The sequence below is a fragment of the Meriones unguiculatus genome, chromosome 11 (genome assembly GCF_030254825.1).
Source record: "Meriones unguiculatus strain TT.TT164.6M chromosome 11, Bangor_MerUng_6.1, whole genome shotgun sequence".
Taxonomy (NCBI): domain Eukaryota; kingdom Metazoa; phylum Chordata; class Mammalia; order Rodentia; family Muridae; genus Meriones; species Meriones unguiculatus.
In genome coordinates, this window is record NC_083359.1 from 43,809,794 (window position 1) to 43,833,910 (window position 24,117).

Genomic DNA, 24,117 nt, shown 5'->3' on the forward strand with positions numbered 1-24,117 from the left:
TATTGCTTCTGCACTAAGGCTAGATTGACTAGCTATTGTGAGAACATGTGGCCAGCAACGCTGAAAACATTTACTGTCTGCCCTTCACAGAGAAATAAAAGTTTGCTGACTCTTCATAGAGGCCAAATAGGTTGGAGTCATCATTACATAATGGAGAGATTTAGAAACTATATACTCTTGTGGGAGACACTATCTTTTAAACTTTCCTAAGCCTAACCCAAAAAAGGGTGAAAACTTCAGAAACAGCATTGGGTACTGTCTTCTCAAGTACACTGTGGAATCATTGGCCGTTTTTCTGAACATTTCCAAATGTCTGCTGTACCCCAAATGACATATGTTACTTAGCTCCGTAATCCTCTCAGCCACTTCTGAACTAGTCGGTACTAAGCCCCTTCTAGAGGGGAGGAAGCAGATGTTCAGGAGGATTTATATAACTCACAGAAGTTCTTGGAACTTTCCAGAGTCAGAATTCAAACTTCGACCGTCTAAGTGTGAGCTGGTGGTGGCCCAGTCTTTGACTGAACATGCTCTTTCTCCTCTTCTTTTCTAATTCCTGAAAGAACCATGGCTCACAAAGAATGGAGAAGAAGAATGTGCAGAACTTTTAGATATAGATTTTGAGCAGGGTCTTATTGTCCCTTACACATTAATTCTTAGATGTAGTAACCAGACTACAGAATAAGTGAAGAAAAAAATGAAATTGACTTAGATTTCCATGTACAAAAATATAAAGAAACACAAGGTCCTTATCCAGGAATTATTATTCCTGTGGTGTATTCACCTCACTATGGTTAAATAAAGTTTATTTTAATTATTAATATAAATTATATTTAATATAATAAAACTCAGCACAGTTAAATTGGATTAATGCATTAATTAATTATGCTAATATAAGTAAATTAAATTAATATGGATTCAACGAAGTAATGCATAGACACTGTGGTAACATCAGCAAGAAAACAGACCGCTTTCATCTAACACCTATTCTACGTGCATTAAAGGCATCATATTTTTAAAATTTCTTCTTTTGTTGTTGTTGTGGAGAATTTCAGGCACAAATACTGCATTTAGATCACTGTCACTGCTGCTTCTCCCCTCTCCAGCTCCTCTCCTGCCCCCTATTTTTTCCCTAATTCAAGACTTTTCTTTTTTATTTATTATTGTACATAAATATACGTATATATACACCCTACTGAGCTCATTTATTGTTGCTCATATGTGCACGTTCTTAGGGCTGACTAGTTGGGATTGGATAAACTATCAGGTGGCTCATTCCTGGAGAAACTGTTTTTCCCTCTGAATGCTAAGCAAGGTCACAGGTAGATATGTCTGTCTTGGCAAGATTGGTTTAAAGGAGCTGTGCTTTGCTATGTGTGTGTCTTTAGCAGACCTTGGTGCTGAGACAAGAGTCCTTAACTACAGGAAGAGAAAACTTGTTTCCTGAAGCACAAGTCTGGGAGAGAAGGTATTCTGCTTTATATCAACAGGTAATAAGAGCTGAGGATTTAACTTAACAGCACAGTGAGTGCTTAGGATGAAAGAAAGAAAGAAAGAAAGAAAGAAAGAAAGAAAGAAAGAAAGAAAGAAAGAAAGCAAGCTCACACAATGCCCCACCTCTTTCCCCCAACACACACATACACACACACACAGACACACACACATGCAGTGGAAGTAAAGTTAACAAACACAGGTCACTAAAAGCAGATATACAGAAAGATTGAAAAGAGAACCCAAGAGACACATCCAACCTAGCTTCCCTACTGTTACATTCTTCTGTTTATGCTGCAGAACCTCTCCAGGTAATATTTGGCTATCATCTTCTGTGATTAGTAATTAAGTATAGAATATGGCAAACAGTAAATCAGAATGCCGCTCAAGTAAACTTTGTATTTTTCTCCTTTATAAAGTTCTCAAGTTGGACCATGAAGCCTGTCTCTCTTTTGAGACTGACATTATGTTACAGTCTGCAAATATGTTGGGCCACATTCACAGCTATCTCATGATGCAGTTGGCCCACAAATTGTAGGTTAGACATGCCTCAATAAAACATGTTATCAAAAGGAAAAATAAAAATCTTAGGGACTGGAGAAGTGGCTCAGTGGTTAAGAGCTGTGTTCTTATAGAGGACCTTAGTTTAGTCTCAACCCACAACTGCCTGTAACTCCAGCTCCTGGAGATCCAATGCCCTCTACTGGCCTCCATGAGCAAACTGCACACGTGCACAGGCACTCCTGAGATGCACATGCATATAAACAATTAAAACAAAACAAAACAAAAACAAAAACAACTTAGAGTCAGGTTTCTTTGTCACATTTCTCCTGTTCATCTTCTGACAAGAGCATCTTTTACAGCTGAGAAAGACCAGAAAGTATTGCAGAAGTTTAAGGACGCCCATCCCTTCCCCAGGGACGCAGAGGATTTGATGGAACGATGTTGAATGGATGGCATCTTTAGGCCCCCTACTTGGAAGAGCAGTTAGAGCTTGTGAATCCTAGAGGTCCATTTGTTCTGAGTGTCTTGGTGAGAGAACCCCTGTACTTGAGGTTATTTTAAAAATAATAATTGGTGAAATAATTTCTTCATTTTCATTCAAACCATTTTTGAGGAAATAGATGATTAGATTCTGAAATTATTTATTTAATACACTGTAAGTTAAAAAATGATTTGTTGATTACTGGGATGGAAGAAAGGAAGATAAAACTATGCTCCTTTATCACCAAGGTTAATCACCACAGAGACTGTGCTGAAGTCAGGAGGATAAAAGATTTATGCACTTAAAATAAGACACCAGGGCTGGCTAGAAAGCCCACCTGGTAGGGCTCTTGTCAAGCAATCATGAGGACCTGCATTCAAACCCCAGAACCCATACAAACAGGCAAGGCATGGCAGTGCATGCTTGTAATCCCAGCACAAGGGAAGCTAAGATAAGAGGGTCCCTGGGCTCCTCAGCTAGCCAGCTTGCTCTGTCATCAGCTGATGCAGCCACACTTCTGTCCCTTCTAACAAACTGTTTCCCATCCTTAGAATGTCTTTCCACTTTAGCCATGCCGGAGAATGTTGGACAAATGCCTACGTACGCTTTAAAATCTGGCACACACTTTACCTCCCTTTGAATTCTCTAAAAATTTGCTCTGACTATTCCAGAGAGCACAGCAAGTCAACTGTTCCCTGCCACTTATTGCAGTAATTACAATACTAGTTTATGCTATAATCATCTCTGTTATTTTCTTGCCACGATCAGCTTTGGAATCCCAAGCCTAAGGAGGGTTCTGAGTTTACAGCATGTCTTCACATACACGATGTCAAAAAATGCATCAATAATTTGTATGATATCCTCTTGATGGGAGACATCTCTATGCTTTCAGCTGAAATGAATGAATGAATGAATGAATGAATGAATGAATGCCATGGGGCTAAAAACTTGTATATTTCTAGTGCTGAGTATTTGAGGTCCATCTCTTCCAGGCTGGTTCCCCAGTCCTGAAAGACTGTGACCCCTGAGCTGAGGAGATGGCTCTTTGCACGCAAGTGTGAGGACTAGAGCTTGGATCCCCAGAAACCACATAAATGCCAGTGGGCACAATGGCGTCCCTGCAGTTGCTGCCTCCACTGGTGGAGACAGGGCATCTCCAGAGCATGCCAGCTAGCAAGACACACTGGATCAGTGAACTCTGGGCTTGACTCAGGAACGATGTGGATAAGCCTAACATTAACTTGGAGTTCCACATGCACACATACAGGCACATGCGCACATGCGTGGAGTTCCACATGCACACACACACGCACATGCGCACATGCGTGGCAACACGCTCACACAGGCTCATGCACAAGCAGGGAAAGAAAAGCAAAAGATTGTGAGGCACAGGGGTTTGGCTCATTCATCCCAACATGAGGCTATTTTGTTTGCCTGCAAGGCAAAGGACCTGAGACAATTTTGTAGGCTATAGGTTGGCCGTGATCTAGCTGTCGCCCTTGCGTGTGGTGGCTGTAGCAGGTGTGTGGCATGTGACTGGGGCACCTCAGGAGAGTGACTTGGCTCAGAATCATGTAAGTCTGGGGAAAGAGCCTAGGACTAAGGAGGGCTGTGTACAGTTCCCTTCTGCACCGTTGTGAGCAAACAGTTGATGTAAAGCAATATACAGAAGGGAGCCTTGCTTGGGTTTACCAGCTTACGAAAGGATATAGTCAGTCGTGATGAGAAAAGCAGCGTGGCAGAGCTGGAGGCAATAGATGCAGCCAGGAAGCAAAAAGGGGAGAAAAAGTGGGATGGCATGAAAACTCCAGGCTGGGCTCCTGGGGGCTCACCTGAAGTGACACCCCACCTTCTAAACAGCACTGACTACAGGGGACCAAGAGTTGAAATATGTGAGCCTGTGGGAATGTTTCATATTCAAACCACAAGAGTCCAGTCAAGAAAATAACATCCGAACCTGTCTGTCTCTGGGGCCAATGGAATCTTCATTTATTTGCCTTCCTCTGTCCCCATGTCTCCTTTCCTTTCCTTTCCAGACACCTCTTTCTCCCTGTCTCTAGGCAGCTTTAATATTTATTTATTTTAGCTTGTGCCTATATGTGTGTGTGTGTGTGTGTGTGTGTGTGTTTGAGAGAGAGAGAGAGAGAGAGCAGGCACATGTGCTTGTAGGCACGAGGTGAACCTCATTGTGTCATTCTCAGTCTGTCTTACCCTTGGGACTTGAATCTCCAATTTGTCTGGGCTCGCTGGCCAGGGTACCTCGAAGACTCACCTGTCTCCACCTCCCCATCACTGGGACTGTAAATGCACCACAATGCCCAGGTTTCACAACATGGGTTCTGAGGACCAAACTCAGGTATGCATGCTTGGGGAGCAAATATTTTACCTAAAATACCAACTGCACCTTCTCCCCAGCCTGCAGATGACATTATGGAATCCCTTGAATCTTCTGTCTGGCTGTTCACACTCAACATGCTGTCTCTCTCCAAATCCCACATCTTGGGGAGAGGCTCCAGTTGAACCATATATGTGATTGCTCGGCATGGCCTGACTGAGGGAAGGATGTGAGGAGAACAGCCTTCCTAAGAAACCTGCAGAAGAAAATGAAGCAATTGACATTTCTGCCATAGACCTGGCTGAGATGAGGTGATTTCCTTCAGAGCCTTCATGCATGGCAATTGTTCCATTTTGTAACCCTCAGTAAAGGACACTCTGAAACATTTGACATGCCTACTCCTATTCTGTGCACGGTTCAGATCCAACCAAGTCATTGGAACCAGGAGTCAGATGGCATCTCTTTATATCTTTCACATGATATCATGCTCCTGACAGAGGGCACTGGGGTAAAAGGTGATTTGCCATGTAATCTCCTGTTTAGGGAATTGCTTATTAACTGTAATAGGAAGGAAGCAGGAGCTGATGGGGAAATCTCCACGTGACCGTCCCCAGCTTCGCTCTGTTCTGGTGTAATCTATAAAAAAAAAAAAAAAAAAAAAAAAAAAAAAAAAACACCACAAAGTGAGTTTCAGCACAGATGTTCCTCTCCCCATGACCCCTATGATACCTGGGAGAATATTTCTCCTCTCCCAACCTCAACTCTCACAGGCCTTCACTCACACCGCATTTCTTTCTCCCTATGTGTCTACTTTGTGATATGCTTATTCTTGACCATGACTCTTTCTTGGTGTTCTTGATTAGCAGAGCATAGTCCTGCTCTTTTTTGGGCCATGATGTGGGAAAGATGACATGTGTTCAGTTCCATTGGAACAGAAGCAAGAAGAGATCTATGTAATAACAAGCACTGACAACCTGTTGATGTGAAAACAGTTCTCACATGGAAGGGAAATGAGAGCTATTTTATTACAGGACCAAGTGTGTGAGGTGACCAAGGCCTGAGTATGCTGATTCCCGGGGCATCTAATATCAATGGTCCAACACGGTTGTGGCTTTATGAAGTTCTTATAGTTAAGGCACAAAACAACATCATAAATTGGGGAAAATTGTAAATACATAGTGGAAATATCAAACAGGCAAATTAGAGCAAAACGTGGAGCTCTGTGCTGTGGTTTAGCGTTGGGGTTAGTGGGAACTGGAAGTCCGTCTATACAGTATCTGATAGTTTCAAGGACTGACTGTCAGTCACAGTTGACTGATTAAGAGGTTGGCAACCAATGGTTGTTAAGGATGGACTAAAATCATTTGGCCCTGAACCTGCAACATTCCAGTCCTCAGCAATCAGAGGATTTCTAATCATCCCATCAGCCTTGTCTCTGACACAGGTGCTGCTCCCACCACCACCAAGAAAATCCAGAATTGTCTCTTAGGTTTGTGTCCCCATTTTTTTTCTCCATCTTATCATTATTTACTTTCCCCACAACAGCTACAAAAATCTATAATGCCTCTCTTATTTTTTTGTCGCTAGTTCTATTTCAGTCATGGTTTGTCCAACTTGTTTAGTTAAGACAGAACCAAATATAAGTAATAACTCTGGGAATAAAGACAAATGAACTAAATGTGGACATGGAATGCTGCTTGACTCAGAGCTTTCTGTGGCAGAGGAGCCAGAAAGTACTGCTTATATTTTGGCAGAGACACAAAAACAGGCAGAGTAGTGGAGGTCCTTCATGGTAGAAAAAAATGGAAAGCTTCAGAGGCTTCAGGAAGGTGAAGGCTGCTGGCCTCTGTCCCTTCCTGAAGTGAAGGTCTACTTCTCTCCTAATGGGAGGCCACTGACATTCATCCCTGTCCTGACTGGAGGCTGCTCATGGCTGGATGAGTGGGTGTGCACCCAGCAGAATGTTGTGATTTCTGTTCCCTTACAAGTTGGAAATAGCAATGAACATTAGAGGTGCTGTCACTTGTTCATGCATCCTGACTGGGGTCAGGCAAGGCTTCCAGAGATGTGTGTTGCCTGCTGCCTTTTTTAGGCGAGGTTAGACCAGGAGAAAGTGGCCTGACTTCTCTCCACTCTAACTTGTTGACATCATGCTGGATGCCTGAAATGGTTTGGGGGGGCGGGGCGACTTTCTGAGATGAATGCGCAAACTATAGATCAGCGGTCAATTCAGAGTTTATTAAAATAATCAGTCCCTTTCTTTCTCTCTTTCTCTCTTTCTTTCTCTCTTTCTTTCTTTCTTTCTTTCTTTCTTTCTTTCTTTCTTTCTTTCTTTCTCTCTCTCTCTCTCTCTCTTTCTCTCTTTCTCTCTTCTCTCTCTCTCTCTCTCTTCTCTCTCTCTTCTCTCTTTCTCTCTTTCTCTCTTTCTTTCTTTCTTCCTTTCTTCCTTCCTTCCTTCCTTCCTTCTTTTTTTTGAGGTACAACATAAAGACTTATTTTCATTATTAGCCATGCATACTTCCAGACTTTAAAATCTCTTTAAACTTTTTTTATTTTTTAATTTATTCACTTTGTATCCCAGCTGTAGCACCATCCCCTCCCAATCCTGCCCTTCCTCCCTCATCTCCTCCCATGCCCCTCCCCAAGTCCCCTGATAAGGGAGGTCCTCCTCCCCCTCTGTCTGACCCTAGCCTATCAGGTCTCAGCAGGTCTGGCTGCATTGTCCTCCTCTGTGGCCTGGTAAGGCTGCCCCCATCAGGGGGAGGTGATCAAAGAGCCAGCCACTGAGTTCATGTCTGAGGAGGAAGGGAGGAATAGAGGGAGGGAGGAGGGGACAAGAGGAGAGCATGTTGATTTGAATCAGAAATGTTTCCCATAGCCCCACATATTTAAACACTAGGTCCCCGGTTGATGCTTGCCTGGGGAGATTGTAGAACTTACGAAGGTGGGACCTTGCTAGAGGACCTGCACCATGGGAGGTGTGCTTGGAGAGTATGTAGCCTCACCTTACTTCCAGTTTGCTCCCTGCGCCTATGGTTGGAGATGAGATCTCTCTGCTTCTAGCTATGGCCACCTGCTACCATGCCTACCACCCCAGGATAGACTCTCTCTCTAGAACTGTTATCTAAAAATGAACTCCTCTTATTTTTCATAAGTTGCTTTGGCCATGATGTTTTTTCACAGCACAAAAAGCAATGAATACAGAGGGTGAGAGAAGAAGTAAAGAAGTGAAGAGGAAGGAAGGAAGATAAGGAAGAAGAAAGGAAAGAGAGAAGAAGGAAGGGAGGAAAAAGCTAGAAGAAATAAAAGACTCAAGGAAATGTTTGGGTATAACAGTACTATTGTCCACTTCCCATACTCAGATTACCCTTTGAGCACTGAATCTGTCTCCGTGTCAAGGGACCGTTCATCCTAGGGCTGGCAGTCTGTTCATGGAACCTTTCAGTCACACACCCTGGTTCAAAGGCCTTGCTCTACAAGGCTTAGATGCCCTTCCTGTCACTTGGACAGACAGGTTCCAAGGGCCTTTGAGGAGGCAGTTAAAGGACTTTCCTTGTGTGGTTGTGCAGGGTGTGTTGTTCAGGTAATTTAACATTGATTTTAGTTTAAAAGGCAATTAAAATAAAATGGGCAGCCACTAGCCACTTAGGTTAAATAAGCTTAGATTTAAATCGCTTCCCATTACCACTTTTGTTTTCCAAAGTGTTTGAGCTCCTCTATGCTAATTTAGTCTGCTGTAGTTCAGAGGCAAGCAGGGCAGGTGTGAGCTCAGACTGTGTGCTCCTTCAAGCTACACCAGTCTAGAAACTTGTTTCTTTTCAGGCTGTACCTTGCCCTAAGGGACTCCATCTTACAAAAGGTTTGTGAATCCATTTGGAGGTAAGGAGATGATTGAAGGCCCTGGGTGGACCCAGATACTGCACCATCTGTCAGGTACCACCATCCAGCACAGACTGATAATTCAATTGTTTCTGGTAATCTTATTATTTATTATTTATTGAGGGGAATCGAGACTGTGGAAGGACACGGGCATGTTTAAATCATATCAAGAAACCTGGCCCAAGAAATTATCAGACACCACAGACCAAGAAAAGGGTGAAACTCCCTCGCCTGGTCCCTATACCTCGATGTACAGTTAACACAGAGGGGGCGTGGCTCCGCCCCAAGCTATCATCTGATTCTCTGTGTTAGGGCTGGACAAGCAGAAGACTTTCCAACTGTGGCTTGGTCTCCTGATGTTAGGTGGTCCAATGAGGCTGCCCACCCACCTACTTACCCAAATGGACCTGGCCCTGAACCTCTGTTTTCTGTTCTTGGACCCCAAGTCAAGCATTCATCTCACAGATGAACTCTGCAGCTTTGCTCTCAAATCCCGAATCCATCTGCCCCACCAGCAGCTCCTTTCCGTCACTGGTCTAGTTTGTTATCTTGTTAATACATACTCTCCCTCCAGCTAATTCTGAAACCTTTTGAACTCCACTGCAGCCTCTTTAATGTATTAAAATTAGTAACTAAGATTGAAATAAAATAATCTGTACTCCCCTCACCAGATTACCAGGGTAGGCAGGATTATCTGGTAAATTGCCGCCATTAATACCTGCTAAAACTTGTGATTTTATTTTTATTCAATAAATTTTAAATTTGTGGGAAAGCATAAACATGTTCCCCTATGGGTCTGGCTCATCTCACATATAGACCCAGCCAAGACATAGCTATAAAGGGGGAAGGTTTGCAGTTAGTAACACTCATGGTGAGATGGGTTTTCTTTTAGTCACTTCCAGGAGTTTGGAGGAGTGTGAGCTTCTCCCATATGAGGCACACACCCCTTGTTTGCTACCCCACAGAATATGCTAAGCTAGCTAGCCTGCAACCTTCTACAGATTCTCCATTCTCCCCTCTCACGCCTGTCAACAAGTGATGGCTGTACTACATGAGATTTTACTTGAGTCCTGGGGATTTGAACTCAGCTCCTCACACCCACACAGAATATGCTTTACTCACTGAGCCATCTCCCCAGCTCAGGATTTGAGTTCTTTACATGTGAAATCCTAAAAGCAGAGCCTGTCTTGTATCAGTCTCAGATGCTGCTGTTTCTTCTGCAAACAGAGACAAGCTCTGGACACCAGAGAGAGAGAGAGAGAGAGAGAGAGAGAGAGAGAGAGAGAGAGAGAGAGGCTCATTGTGGCATTATTTAATGCAGAGTGAAAAGAAATGGCTTCTTGGTAAAGTAGGATAACAACACAGATGGTGCGACTTGTTAATTTCTGACATAGCCACAAACATCCATGGTACATTACTGCAAAGCACTTGTGTGTTGATGGCATTTCCGTTTTTTAAGCCATAGGAAAGATAACCAAGTGGATGGATTTGGTGTAAACCATACATGTTGTCTCTGGCGTGCATGGCTTTCTCTTTTTGCACGATACTCAGACCTCATGCTTCTACACTTTGCACTTTAAGTATTGAGCCATCTCACCACGAATGGCCTCATTCTCATTAAGAACACATGAGAACAATGCTTGCTTGTGATAGTACCTAGAAGAACATCCCCTGAAGTGATGCCATTGGGCCACACAGATACAAGAATGAGGCTCTGTTTGCATGTGCTATGCTGAAGAGGTAGGCAGGGTTCTGTAAGACTTCTGTTTCTTGCTTGAGAGAAGCCTGCACTGGTTTTCTAAGATGGGCCCCTCACCTTGTTCTTATTCATAGCTTTAAGGCAAATCATTCTGTAGAGAAATTTTAAGTGCAAAGCTGTATGGCTGGAGAGATGCCTCAGCAGTTTTGAGTCTTTGACCTTCGTCAGAGGAACTGAGCTCTATCCCTAGCACCTGGCTTGAGCAGCTCACAACCTCTCAAGTCTGGCTTTCAGGACCCAAGATTCTGGCCTCCCTAGGCACCTGCACACACATGGCAAAGACTTACACATCGAAGAAAACTTGAAAAATATACACAAGTGATTCACACATGTCTCTTAGTAACCGTGTTCATTTGCCACTGACCAATGAGGAGTAACAGTTCCCAGGTGGGAGGAAAGGGTTAAGCCCCACCACCAATGCATGTTCTTCCATTGCTATCTCTTCATGAAGCTCAGCCTACTCAGTCTGAGGACATCATGAGGTACTTGAACAAGGAGTAGCACTAGGCCCTGCTGTTCTCATCTTGTGAAGCTACTGCCTGGTTCCTACATAACTTTAGTGTTTGGTGTTTTAATTTTTTTCCCAGATGTGGGCTATTTTGTGCTTCTGTGTGGTAAGTATTTTCAGACTACTAAAGGAGCAGTATTTCCACAGGTGAGGCCCATCTCTGTGGGTCACTACCATAGCTTTCATGAGGGAAGATAATCTTTGTCACCTCTGCTTAGAGGATAAGATTGATTTTAATAAAAATATTTTGTGCATTGAGGCTTAGCAGTATAATTTTTTCCAAAGACAAAGTAATTAGATGCTGAAAATTTCAAAATTTTCTTCTCTTCCTTCCTTCCTTCCTTCCTTCCTTCCTTCCTTCCTTCCTTCCTTCCTTCCTTCTTTCTTTCTTTCTTCCTTTCTTTCTTTCCTTCTTTCTTCTTTTCTCTTTCTTTTTTTCTTTCTTCTTTCTTTCTTTCTTTCTTTCTTTCTCTCTCTCTCTCTTTTTCTTTTACTTCATTTTTTCTTTCATTCCTTCCTCCCTTCTTCCATGTGCAGGTGTACAAGCACATAAGTATTCATGCATGTAAATGCTAGACCAACCTTAGGTACCTTCAGTTACTATCCACTGTTGGTTCTTGTGGAATGTATACAACTTACCCTTGTTCATTCAAATGCTGATTTCTCTACCCCACTATCTACTTTCAATCCTGACATTGCATTGTGATGCTTATTCTGAACATCACCTCTCTCAAATTTGTGTAAACATGCTACCATTTGTTCTCTGTGCTGCCAATAAAAACAACCAGCCAATGCTGAGCAATGGAGAGAATAGGGTGGGGCATCCTTGTCCAGAAGGAAAGAGAAAGAAATGAGTGGGAAGAGAGATCTGAGAGGAGAGGACCAGGAAACACCAGGAGAGATGACCTAAGATAAGACTAAAATGCAAGTATAATGTGGGAAATCTGAATGGGAGGAAGCTATCCAGACTTGAAGGTTTAAGGTAGGGTAGCAATTGCCCAGCATTGTGTTATAGGTTAATTAAGTAAATCCTAGTTTCTGTGTGGTATTTTGAGTATACAGCTGGTTTAGGAATAACCGCAGTTTAATTAAAAGATAAATCATGATTAAATATTAATAACATTTAATATTATTAATAGAATAATAATAATTATATTAATCATTCAACAAACCACCTTCTTTTTTATTTGTAGACATTTTCTCACAGGGCCTGGGGCTCTCATATTATACTATGGTTGGTTCCTGTATCCACATCCCCTGACCTGGGATTATAAGTGTGCACCCTGCCTGGACTTTCACCTGAGTGTTAGAGACAGAACTCAGATCCTCATGCTTGCATGATAAGATCTTTGCAGACTGAACATCTCTTCACCCTCAAAATGCAAAATGTTTGTTTTGAAAGATTTTCTTAATATTAGGGTAGAAAAGTCACTTTCTGGGTGAACAGCACATTGGTAGTGATAGTCATCAGCATACATGTGTCTGGATGTCCTCATACTTATCTTTACTTCTTTTTAAAAACTTGAGACATTCAGGGGGAAACAAAAAGCAAACAGTAAATGCCCCTGTGTCCAACTCAAGAATCTGCTCCTGAGTGATATCTACCTATCATGACCACATGCTTCTTTTACTTATTTTTAGATATTGGTACATACGTCAGGCTAGCCTTGAACCCACAAAGGTTGGATCATGGTGTGTGCCACCATGCTCAGATACACTGGTACTCTGTAAAGATGTATACTCACACACCATTTACACCAAAAATGGGGCATAAAAACTAATGTCTTCATTCTTATACTTTAAAACATGATGAATATATACATGGATACTTATTTTAGTAATGTGTGTATGTGTATTAAGTCAATATAAAATCCACCATCCCCCTAGCTCAGAACTGCAGGATTGAACTTACGCCCTCACTCTACAGGCAAATGCTCTACCATTGAGTCACAGTCTTGTGTTTTGATTTAATTTGATCTCGGTTCCCCTCCCTGTCATATAGATAATATGTGAGGGAGGAAGGAAGGGAGAGAGGGAGAGAGAGAGCGTGTTGGGAGGTGGACACACACACAGACACTCATTGTAGCACAGGTTGCTCTAAAGTTCCCCTTACCACCTTGTGCCTGAGGATGACCTTGCAATTCTACTTCCCCAGAGCCTCAGCCCCTGGCTCTGGCCATGCTGGAGATCAAAGCCAGGCCCTGTGCCCCTGTGCCAGACAAACACTCTACCAGCCTAGTCACATCTCCAGTCCCACACGTTCTTGTCATGAGACAAAGAGGGCTCTCCACCTCCAGCACCCACATTTCTACATTCAGAGTCCATGGTTGAGAACGTAATGCACATGACTCTAGTCCAGACCCCAGCTAACTTTAGGCTGTGGGCAACACTGGTGTGCCACTTCCCTCTCTACAGCCAAAAAAAAGTATATATGGAAACAGAGTGTCTGTGTGTGCACACAATTCCATGGTACATTTGGGAATGTGAGTTTGCACATATAGATATAGATTATATGTTATATGCACAAATATGTTTTTCTTCTTTGAATTCTTTTGTTTAACTCTTTAAACACCAACTCTATAACACCATTTTACATTGGTGACTGTAGAAAAATAGGCACCGGTTGAATCACACTCTTAGTTGTGTTTGGCCAGCCTGTGCTCTGGGATATTTTATAGACAGCTAGAAGTATAGAAAATATTTTCTCTCCCTGTGTTGGTGGGCATATTTCCCTTTACACATAGTATCATCTTATATGAGTCATTTATAACAACTTTTAGTTATTTGTTTTTTCTAGTATTGCCAAATGAACTTGGGGCCTCAGACATTCTAGGAAACATTCTACTTCGAGCTATATGGCTGGCACCATTTTATTTTTTTCATTTTGAGGCATGTTCTGAACAGCCTTGGTTGGTCTTGAACTCACAGTATAACTCAGATCTTGAACATGCACATATATAGAATAGTGAATAAAGACTTCAGAAACCAGGTCCAGCTCCTAACTTGCAGTATTTTGTTATCATTATTTACTAAAATGTGTGTGTATTAGTGTTTGTCTTAGTTAGGGTTCTATTGCTGTCATGAAACATCACAACCAAAGCCACTTGGGGAGGAAAGGGTTTACTTCACTCACAGTTCTGTATAACAAAAACGGTTAAGGCAGGAACTCAAGCAGGGCAGAAACCTGAAGACGGAGCTGATGCAGAGGCCATGCAAGGTGCTCTGCTTTCACAGAGAACTCAGGATCGCCACCCAGGGATGGCACCATCCACAGGGGCTGTGCCTTCCCCCATAAATCACTAATTAAGAAAATTTTCCACAGCAGGATCTTACGATGGCATTTTCTAACCTGAGATTCCCTCCTTTCAGATAACTCTAGCTTGTGTCAAGTTAGCATAAAACCAGCCAGGACAGTTTTATTTAGTCCTTTTATCTCTCTCTGTAGCAAAGCACATGTAGAAGTGATGTATTTGTGTCTTGTTTTTACTGCTCTATATCATTCCAGGTTATTATGCCATTTTTAAAACTCCAAATGGGTATTTAGCTTGTAGTGTTTCCTCCTGTCATGAACGGTAGAAAATTAGCCTGGAGAATACGGAGAATACACCTTTTGAATATGTTTCAGGACACATGTTAAATGTGAATCTCCTCGCTGCTTGTTGAGTGTGCATGCTTTCCCAGTAATGATCCTGAGCATGTGGGGTGCATCTGGGTGGCTCTACTTTCATTGGGGAGGGGGATCTGTTCCCTTCCTCCTTTCTTTGTGGAGTAGAAAGAAGGAAACAACCTTGTCCCCGCATCACCTGTCTTGTAGCTCCAGATGCTTGTGGAGACCCCTGTGTCCCTGTGGATGAATGTGGACACTGTTTTAACTCTTTGCTAGGCCATAGCCACAAGAGAATAGCAATTTATATCAATAACCAGGTCTGGCAACATCTGCCAAGATTGTCACACTCAGTGATTAAATGGCCATATGTGCCCGAGAACACAGGGACAATGAGGCTGTAATTAGGATTCGCTGTCTCCCCACCGGCCACCAGTTCCACGTTTCACTTCGGATAACCTTGCTTTTGTGAACTGATTTGTGAATCAAATTATCCCATGGAGAATGAAGTTTGTGCTGTGATGATAATACTTTACAGCCATGGATCTTAATAATTGCACAGGGCACCAACAAGCTGAAGTCTGAACACTTCTCTCCTGGTTCTGATGAGGAAGGCATCCATGATGTGATACAGGTTAGAAAGTTAACTTTGGGTCTGCTGGTGTGGCTCAGTTGATAAGGTACTTGGCTAACATATGAAGCCTTGGGTTTGAGTCTCAGAACAACATAAACCCAGCATGCTCACAATCCCAACAACGAGTAGGTGGCAGTTGAAGGATCAGAAGTTCAATTCCATCCTCAGCCACATCATGAGCTCCAGGCCAGCTGAGGAAACAGAAACCATGTGAAATGAATTGGGGAGTGCAGTCTGTTGTGTACCTAGTCATCCTTGGGAACCAAGTTTTACCTAGTTTTCTTCTTTGGTCTCTTTTAAATGTCAGTGTTCCCAGGAAAGGCAAGCACAGGAAATTCACAGAACTCTTATTGACACCACAAACTAACAGAAAACACTATTTTAATACCATATCAAAACACACTTCAAGGGGAAAGAGAAAAATCCCTTGTCATTTACTCCCTGACGTGACAGAGACAGGTGATGCTTATGTAAGAAGTTGGCACATTCCAGAGAAACCCTGGAAATACGGCCTCAGCATGGAGATGCAGTCAATGTGAAAATCAACACTAGAGAGATTTATCGAGTTTTAAGTTCGCTTACCAATATAGAAAACCAGCATTCACTGTGTGATGGGTCTCCAACCACTAAACACGGCTTTGGCAAGGCAGTGAGCGGTTCACTCTTTACCAGACGTAAAACAACAACAAAAGTGAACTCATTCATACAGGTAAAGACACACGTGTGCTCAGGTTGTATGTAGAATTATAACCTGCAACTCAAACACACGTGAGGAAGCCAGGGCATTTCGGTGCGTGTGGCAGGCATAGCTATGTCGTGTAGTAGCACATTCAAAACTCCTGCTTTCGTAACCTCTTTGTCAGCTGGGGGAAATTAGAAATACGTGCCACTCGTGTGCAATTGGTACCTAACTGATGTGTCTCTCTCTCGCACGAGAAGGAGAGAGACAGAGACACAAAGGCACAGAGACAGTGTAGGGTAGGGATCTGGGAGGACTTAGGAGAGGAAATAGGACAATCGCCTGGCTGCTGATGTTACTGGAGGCAAATCCATTTCAAGCTGATTTTTGAACTTCCACCAAACGTATTCAGCCCTTCAAAGCAAGAGCAAAGTTCAGTGCTTTCTCATTTAGCACAAGAGCTGCGAGATTTGAGATGCCAAGGAGTCAACTCCCTAAATGGAGTACAGCTGCCTCTTGGGGGATGTGGAGGCAGGCCATCAGCTGTGGTGGCCGTGGGGCTAGGGGGTCTCCCAGCCTCCCGGAATTCCTCCATGAAGTCGGGGATTGGAAGTCATAAATACTGGCCATGGACATTGTGAATAATGCAGGGTGTAGCGTAAGTAATTGCCAGCGCTGATATCCTGCCTTGGACATCTCATTGCTCCTGAGTTAAAATTGGTTGTCAAGTGAGGGCTCTGGGGACTGTGCAAGGTGCCCTATTCTGTCATGTGGTACATATTTAATGCTTGAAAGAACAAGGGAAGAGACACGTGCTGGAGAAGGGGGTGGTGGAGAGACTGTGCCATCAGTTTCTACACTTTCCAAGTGCTTGGGAAAGGGCGGGCGGGGGGTGGCATGCAGTTCTCTCAGTTGGTAGACTTTGTAAAAATTAAAATAAAAACCAGGCGTCCACTTCGGCTATCATTTGTGCGGGCGGCGAGCTTGTCTTTGTGTGCTCCTGGAGCTTTGATTACCTCTCTGCTTTGAGCGCTCGCTCCTGCGGCCCCGCGCGTACCTACTGGATCTCTGGCCCTCTCCCTGGTTGGGGCCTTGAACACCTGCTGGTGGCTGGAGCAAAACAACCTAGGCAGGCGAAGGCACGGCCAGCCCAGCAGAGAGAGCTGGAATCATTGACATTGCTAGCACGTGGGTACCATTCGCTGCTGCTGCCCCGGCACTTCTCCCGCCTCGCGTTTCTCCCAAAGCGAGCTAGCAAGAGAGGGAGCAGGAGGCGCTTTTGCAGCGGGCGATGAAATCCTGGCAGCTAATTGCAGTCGTGGGAGATGCCCTTCAGGTAAGGCGAGCGAGGGAGGCTCGGAGACACTGTGGGAGGGGGAGCCAGAGACTGGATGGGAGGGAGGGGAGGCAGCGCTGGCACCAGCATCGGAGCATCTGAGCATCCCAGAGCCCGCTGGACGGTTGCTCGGGAGGAGGGCGCGCAGGGACGGGGGCGGGCAGCAGGGGGAGGAGTGTGCGAATTGACATTCGGGGCCGCCTGTGGCAGGCGAGCCGCCGCCAGCCGCTGTCCAACGTTAGTGCAGAGAAGGTGGCGGGCGGGCGTGTGCACCTCTGGGGCCGCTGATCAGAATCCGGACCTGGCGGTGGTTGGAGTCCAGGGAGCCCTGAGAGGCAATGGCAGGACGCAGATGTGTGTGCCGCGAGTGAATTACACAGGATAGGTAAGTTCAGCTCCGGAGTCCTGCGGGATGCAATCCGATCCGGGATTCGCCCTGGGCTCCCCTATGGTCCCCTGAATACCTGGGGAGCTTAGACTGGCTTGGGGGACCAAAACGTAAATTGATTTGCTTTTACCAACTGGAAGTTCGCGGGGAACTTCCCTGGTAATAGCCATTGGCTCTGTTGAACTTTATTCCTAGAGATGAATAAGCGTTTATTAAGGACTGGTGTTAGAAGACCCGAAGGCTAGGGCTGGATTTTTTTTTGGAAAGCGATACATTGTGCTTTGCAAAGAAGATAGAGATTTGGGGGTGGAGGAGGGGATGAATGGGCAGATGGGCCGCGCGTTCGGAAAGTTGGCACGCGCCTGTGCGTGCGTGTGCAGAGGCATTGCATGTCGCTGGAGACAGGTCGACCCTGCCCATCACGCTGGCCTCGGGCTCTTACACCCACCATTCCTGATTTCTAGATGCCGGAGGAAGGGGCATTCCATGAACAATATCGAAAGCACGCTTTCTCTTGGGAAAACAAGCCCTGAGCCGTGCTATCTCATGGAAGAGCTGTCTTTCCTGGCAGAGCCAATGAGGGAACGTGCACACAGTGTTGTACACATCATTCATCAGAACAGAAACAGCACCTGCGAAGACGCCAGCCCGTCCCTCCACCCATTACCTGTAGATGACAGGTGAATTAAGGGTTCTGTTTTTGGACAAGAGAGCTGTGTTCCTGCTTCCCACTTCAGGGAGATTTGATGGGGATTCTGGAGCCAAAGTTTTGGGTCCAGCAGCACCCCATTAGTAAAAATGATTATATCATCTGTGGAGGGTGCCTTCTGGTGTCATGAGATGGCTCAGCATTTGCTCAGTTTTTACAAGATTTTTATTTTAGCCTTGCAGGTATGAGTGTAGCATGTTCTGGAGAAGTAAAACAAATAACTGTGTGATCATCCTATGTCGCTACCTAGTAAGTGGTTTGGCTCCAAGGCTTCCAAGCCTTTCTCAAATGCACTGTAGTTTTGACCCACATGGGTGTTAGCTCAAAGGGCGAGAGTATCTGTAGAGTTGAGTGAGTTGAGGCGGTTGGCAGTGATTAAGTTTATGGAGGGTTGTGTTCAGGCCTGTCATCTCCATCTGCTACAGCTGTTCACCACTGGTCTATGGCTAGATACCAGCACTCGCGATTTCCGGTAAGGAGCTGATCATGCAGTTCTCTGCCCACTCCATCCCCGTGATCTGAACTGGAATATGCCAAATACTCAGAAGAAGGAATTGCTTTAGTCAAGGCCTAGGAGATGGGAGAGTCCCCTTCGAGGCCTCCTTTCCTCCTCTTTACTTGTCCATCCTTATGTTTCTTTGTACTTATCTGTCTTTATTTACTTCTCTCCCCCCACCAGAAGTCTTTCAGGTTGCTCCTGCTGTACATTGTCAGAACAAATGTTTAGCACCCACGGGGACTCTGAATCTGACTTGCTTTTTGCCCCTGGAACACTTTGCTCACATACAGCAGTTATTGAGCATCAGAAAATCCCCACTGTACCTTGACCCTAAGGAAAGTGAACATGCAAACTTTATTCTTCATTTCTCCCGGCCCTGACTCTGGGTACATGTCCTAGCCCCAAAGAACGACCCGCTGGCTGGCTGGCTGGCAAGCATTCATTGCCTCTTATGACTTTACTGAGATAAGTGTAGTTTTGCAGCTGTAACTCTGTATTCAAACTTTTATTTCTCTGTTCCCTGTCTGCATTTTACTGCAGGAACCATTTTAATCCATCTTCCCCTGGACCTGGTAGATGTAACTGTTGGCATCAACATAAGGGCAGGTTTAACTACAACAGCAATGGTGCACGGCAGAAGTTGACTGCGTTTCTCTAGGCTCTTCTAGAAGGCCAACTCATTCTTCCTCATCCAACTTGAGATCTAGAGCCTTGTTTATATCTCCAGGAGAAGCATGCCACAAGGTTAAAGGGGATGGAAGAGAAAGGGTATATTTTAACAGTTGCCTACCTCTAAACTACCATCGCAGGATGGTCGTGGTTTATGGGATATATGGCATTCATTACCATGTTTCAGAAATCCTCCATCCATTTATTGTCTTTGCTTGAAAGTAGAGACTATGATTAGAAAAATTCGTTCGTCTTCCTTTTATTCATCTACGTATGTGAAAGTGTTTATCATATTAAGCTGCATTCATTCGGGGTTTCTATATAGGGTGTTTGAGCTAAGAAGTGAAAAGTGGACTACTGAGTAAGAAAATGTGCGATCCAACAAATATAAGGTTTATTACTGGGTGGGTGAGGTATCACATTGCATAAAGAGGTTTGCTACCAACTCTCAGGACCTGAGTTCAATTCCTGGGACACACCTTTGGGGAAGAAGAGAACTGATTCCTGAAAGCGGTCCTCTGACCTCCACATGTTTGCTCTCTCTGTCTCTCTGTCTCTTTCTCTGTCTGTGTCACACACACTAATAATGGCAATGATAAAATAAGAATACAATAAAATATCTATTATTATTTACTTCATTTTTAGCTCTTGTATTTTGATTTTTATATACTTAATATTAGAGTCATCACAAAAGGCTTTAGAGGAAATGCTCTGAAAGTAAAAGAACATGAGTTTGGGTGGGCATGGATGAGAGGTGGGGAGGATTTGTGAGGAGTTTGAGGAGGAGAAAGACTATGACAGAATTGTATTTTATGGGAAGTATGTAAATACATTTTTTTAAGTGAAATAATTCTAATGGAATTAAGTATTCCCTTTAATACCTTAATTTCCCATCTTGTGCTGATTTTCTGATAATTGGAAAAGTGAACACAGAGAAGGTGGGGACCCTTCAAGGTGGATATCTGGCTGTTGTTTTGTTTAGACTTATTTTTGATGCTTCATAGCAACTTGAGAGTGTGAGTACTCTCTGGGGCTTACTGTGTGTTAATAGGTATCTGTAGTTCTCCTTTTTCTTCTCATCATCTGTGCTCCACAGAACATTCTTGTGTATCATGAACAGTAGCAAACAGGAGAAAATAAGATGAAGGAGAATTTTACCATCATGAATTTAAATTAAGTCACACCAAACCAACTAGAATCCTGGTCCTTGGAGATGGGGACTCACGTCTCACCCCACAGCTTTCACAACACCAGGTCAAAGGAATCTTTAAAAGTCGGCATTCCCATGTAGAACATGCACTGGAAACTCTTGAAAATTAAACCATTCAATAACTCTGATGTCTCAAACAATTTTAGGAGATGACTTAAAAAAAATTGATCTGAGTTTATGTGAGAAGTTGTGGGGCTTACCTGTTTGCCCGTGTGCCCAGAAGGTCTAAATAGCAACCTCAGTAGCAGCAACTTGCTTTTGATTCACTAGAACTAGGTTATGAATTCAAGTAATTAAACATGACAAAAAGCCCAATTTCACTGCTTAGATTAGCATGCTTCCAATTTTTCCTGCTCCATAAAAATTTCAAAGTGTTCTTTCTGGTTAGGTGCTTGCATAACCAATAGGTGAGGAAGGGCCCCCGTTTTCTCCTTGCTTATGATGTCCGGATGCTTTGATGTCACAGATGCGAACAGGGTGCACGGGGTGTGAGAGACAGTCAAGGAGTTTCCATGCAATGATTCTGGGTTAAGTTTAAAGCCAGACTGGGGAATGAATAGTAGTCACCTCACTCGCGTTTATCAGCAGTGAGTCATCTTATGGCCAGGTCTAATGGATGCCAGAGACGCTTCAAACAGCAATGCAAATATAAAAGCATATCCATTTTCTAGAGGCGTTATGAAATGTATAGATAGGTAGTGGATAGATAGATAAATATGTAGAGTTATATATTTATGTATATGTGGCTATATATTTATTTATACACGTGAATATATCTTATGCAATGTTACCCTTTTCTTGATTTTGCTCATGTTTCTCTCTCTTTTTTTTTTTTTTTAGCAGAAGTAAAGTATAGCATTTTGGATTCATGTTTGTCTTCCTTACCACAGCTTATTGCTCTTTAAAATGGACACGCTTCTAGAATAGCGCTTAATCTAATCTGTTCCCACTGAATTGCCTGCAGTTTTTGGCCAGTGAGCTTAACTTCCCAGCCTGGTTTATGCCATCACACAAATACTGTTTGTACCCACACATGCTGAGGAGGCCCCCTCCAGCACCATCTAGCTCACACTTCTAATTCACTTCAGTACTTCTCAAGTCAAGCAGCTCTTTCTGTGGCTGCTGGTTGTGCCTTAAGGATGAACCTCTGTAGCCCCTCCCCCCAGCTCTTTGCAACCGTTCTGCATCATTTGCTGTTGATGTGTGTGCTTGTCCTCGAATTGAAATCTCTGCTTGTCAGAAAATCTTGCTGCTGATGTAGGGGTCTCCCCATAGCTGTTGTAGCTGTTGGGATACGCAGATATAGGCCCTGTGTTTTTATTAGAACATGAAGACAGAAAGGGGACTTGTCGGGCAACAGTGACCATCAGAACAATTCAGTGCTTCATACTGCTCAGCCTGTCCCATATTTACTTCCTCTGGGTGCTGGGCAGTGGACTAAGAACTTAAGGCCGTCTTCTCTGGTCCTCAATGTAATTGTGCCCTGTGGATACTGCTCTTCCCATTTCACAGATAGGGCACTGATTTTCCAGACTCAAATGACTCAAATAAATATATATATCCAACATACCAAGATACCACTAAAATATATTGATCTGCAGGCAGAAAAGAGCTGCACAGACAGGTGCTTAGTAGATGTCCTGGGCTAACAGGAGTTTAACGCCCCCCAACCCCACCCCTGGAAAGTTCAGTAACACTGTGTAGAATGGCTGTGGTTGTCATGCTTGGGCACAGGCTGCTGCTGGCATTCAGTGGGTAAAAGTCTCCTCTCCCATGAAATCAGGAAGGGCTTCTCCATTCCTTTTTTAAAATTTTTATTTTTTTATATTAATTACAGTTTATTTACTTTGTATCCCAGCTGTAGCTCCCTCCCTCATTCCCTCCGAACCCACCCTCCTTCCCTCATCTCCTCCATGCCCCTTTCTATGTCCACTGATAGGGGAGGTCCTCCTCCCCTTTCACCTGACCCTAGTTTATCAGGTCCTCCTCTGTGGCCTAGCAAGGCTGCTCCTTACTCCAGGGGGTGAGGGGTGGGGGAGGGTGGCTGAAAGAGCCCACTACTGAGTTCATGTCGGAGACAGTCCCTGTTCCCCTTACTAGGATAACCCCCTTGGATCGAAGCTGCCATGGGCTATGTCTGTGCAGGGGTTCTAGGTTATATCCATGAATGGTCCTTGGTTGGAGAATCACTCTCAGAAAAGACCCCTGTGCCCAGATATATTTGGTCCTTGTTACACTCCTGTCCTCTCCATGTCTTACTAACTCCCTCTTCTTTCATGATTCCCTGCACTCTGCCCAAGGTTTGGTTATGAGTCTCAGCATCTGCTTTGAAACACTGCTGGGTAGAGTCTCCATTCTTGCTTGAAGTTCTGGTTGAGTAATGGTGCCCTGGGCAACTTCAGGATGAGAGTGGTTAATAGATTCAAGACAGCATGAATGCAGAGAATCCCAGGAATTAAAGTTTTAAAATCTCCTCTGCATTCTGTGAATAAAGTCCCAAGACAGTACATGAAGGCTCCCATTTTCTTACAGGCTGCCATTGTTTTGAATGTTTTTTTCCCCCCTTAGAAATGAGATGTGGCTCATTTCTGTTTTGATCCCCCCCTCCCGATTTACTCAGTATTAAGTCTGGCAAGTACTGGTCAATGAGGTGCCTCCCCAAGCCCCACCCCTGCCGTGCACTGCTGCTATTCACCAGAAGAGAAGTGTGAGGTGGCAAAATGAGTGATTCTCAGAGTACCGTGTGCCTTGTTTCCCCTCCACCAGCATTCAAATGCCATCATTGTCTCCTTATCTTTCAACCTCTGAACCTAGCTTGGTTTATTTATTTAAACACATATTGTTTCAGACTTGCCCACTGCTGTAAATATTTTCAAATTTAATTCAGCATTCAAGAGTCAGAGGTTAGAATTGCGAGGCTCTTCTTTCTCTTTGCAGTAGCAACGGATGTCCAGAGAAGTAAGTTGCCCGAGGTCACCAAGCTTCTAAGTGGCTGAGGTAGGATTTCAACTGTAAAGTGTGTGCTCTTGGGTCCTTGGCCAGGATGATTAAATATTTGGAACATCTTTATCCATATAAAGAAGTGTTTAGACACTGTGTTTGGGGATGGTTGACTAAGACAATTGACTTAACCGTATTTGACAGAGCATGAATCCTGACATCTACAACTTTGTTTCTCAGTTAAGTATGCACAGCCAGGTATCGTGGTACATCATAGTAATCCCAGCACTCATGGGGTGGAAGGCAAGAAGATCAGGAGTTCAAGGTTATCCTTCACAATTAGCTGGTGTGGAACACATGAGATATTTCTCAAACAAATGCAAAACAACAAAAAGACAAAACAAAATTCAGGTAGGAGAGGTGGCTCAGCAATTAAAAGTACACACCACACTGCTCTTGCAGTTCAATTGGACCCCAGTTCAATTCCCAGCATCT

At 43.8% G+C, this 24,117-nt stretch overlaps 1 protein-coding gene across 22 annotated transcripts in view; it reads left to right on the forward strand.

Moving 5' to 3' along the window:
• Rbfox1 (RNA binding fox-1 homolog 1) overlaps positions 1 to 24,117 on the forward strand; it is a 1,697,412-nt gene that overhangs the window by 572,531 nt on the left and 1,100,764 nt on the right. For 3 of the 22 annotated variants that reach the window (XM_060364140.1, XM_060364132.1, XM_060364151.1), the window contains exon 1: positions 16,857 to 17,207. The exons of 14 other annotated variants lie outside the window; for them this stretch is intronic. In XM_060364140.1, coding sequence (XP_060220123.1) covers positions 17,163 to 17,207 — 45 coding nt within the window. In that variant the 5' untranslated portion in view covers positions 16,857 to 17,162. Of the gene's footprint in view, positions 1 to 16,856; positions 17,208 to 17,416; positions 17,593 to 18,059; positions 18,276 to 24,117 lie in introns of those variants that run through there. 5 more of the 22 variants (XM_060364134.1, XM_060364143.1, XM_060364136.1 and 2 more) reach the window with 4 other exon arrangements.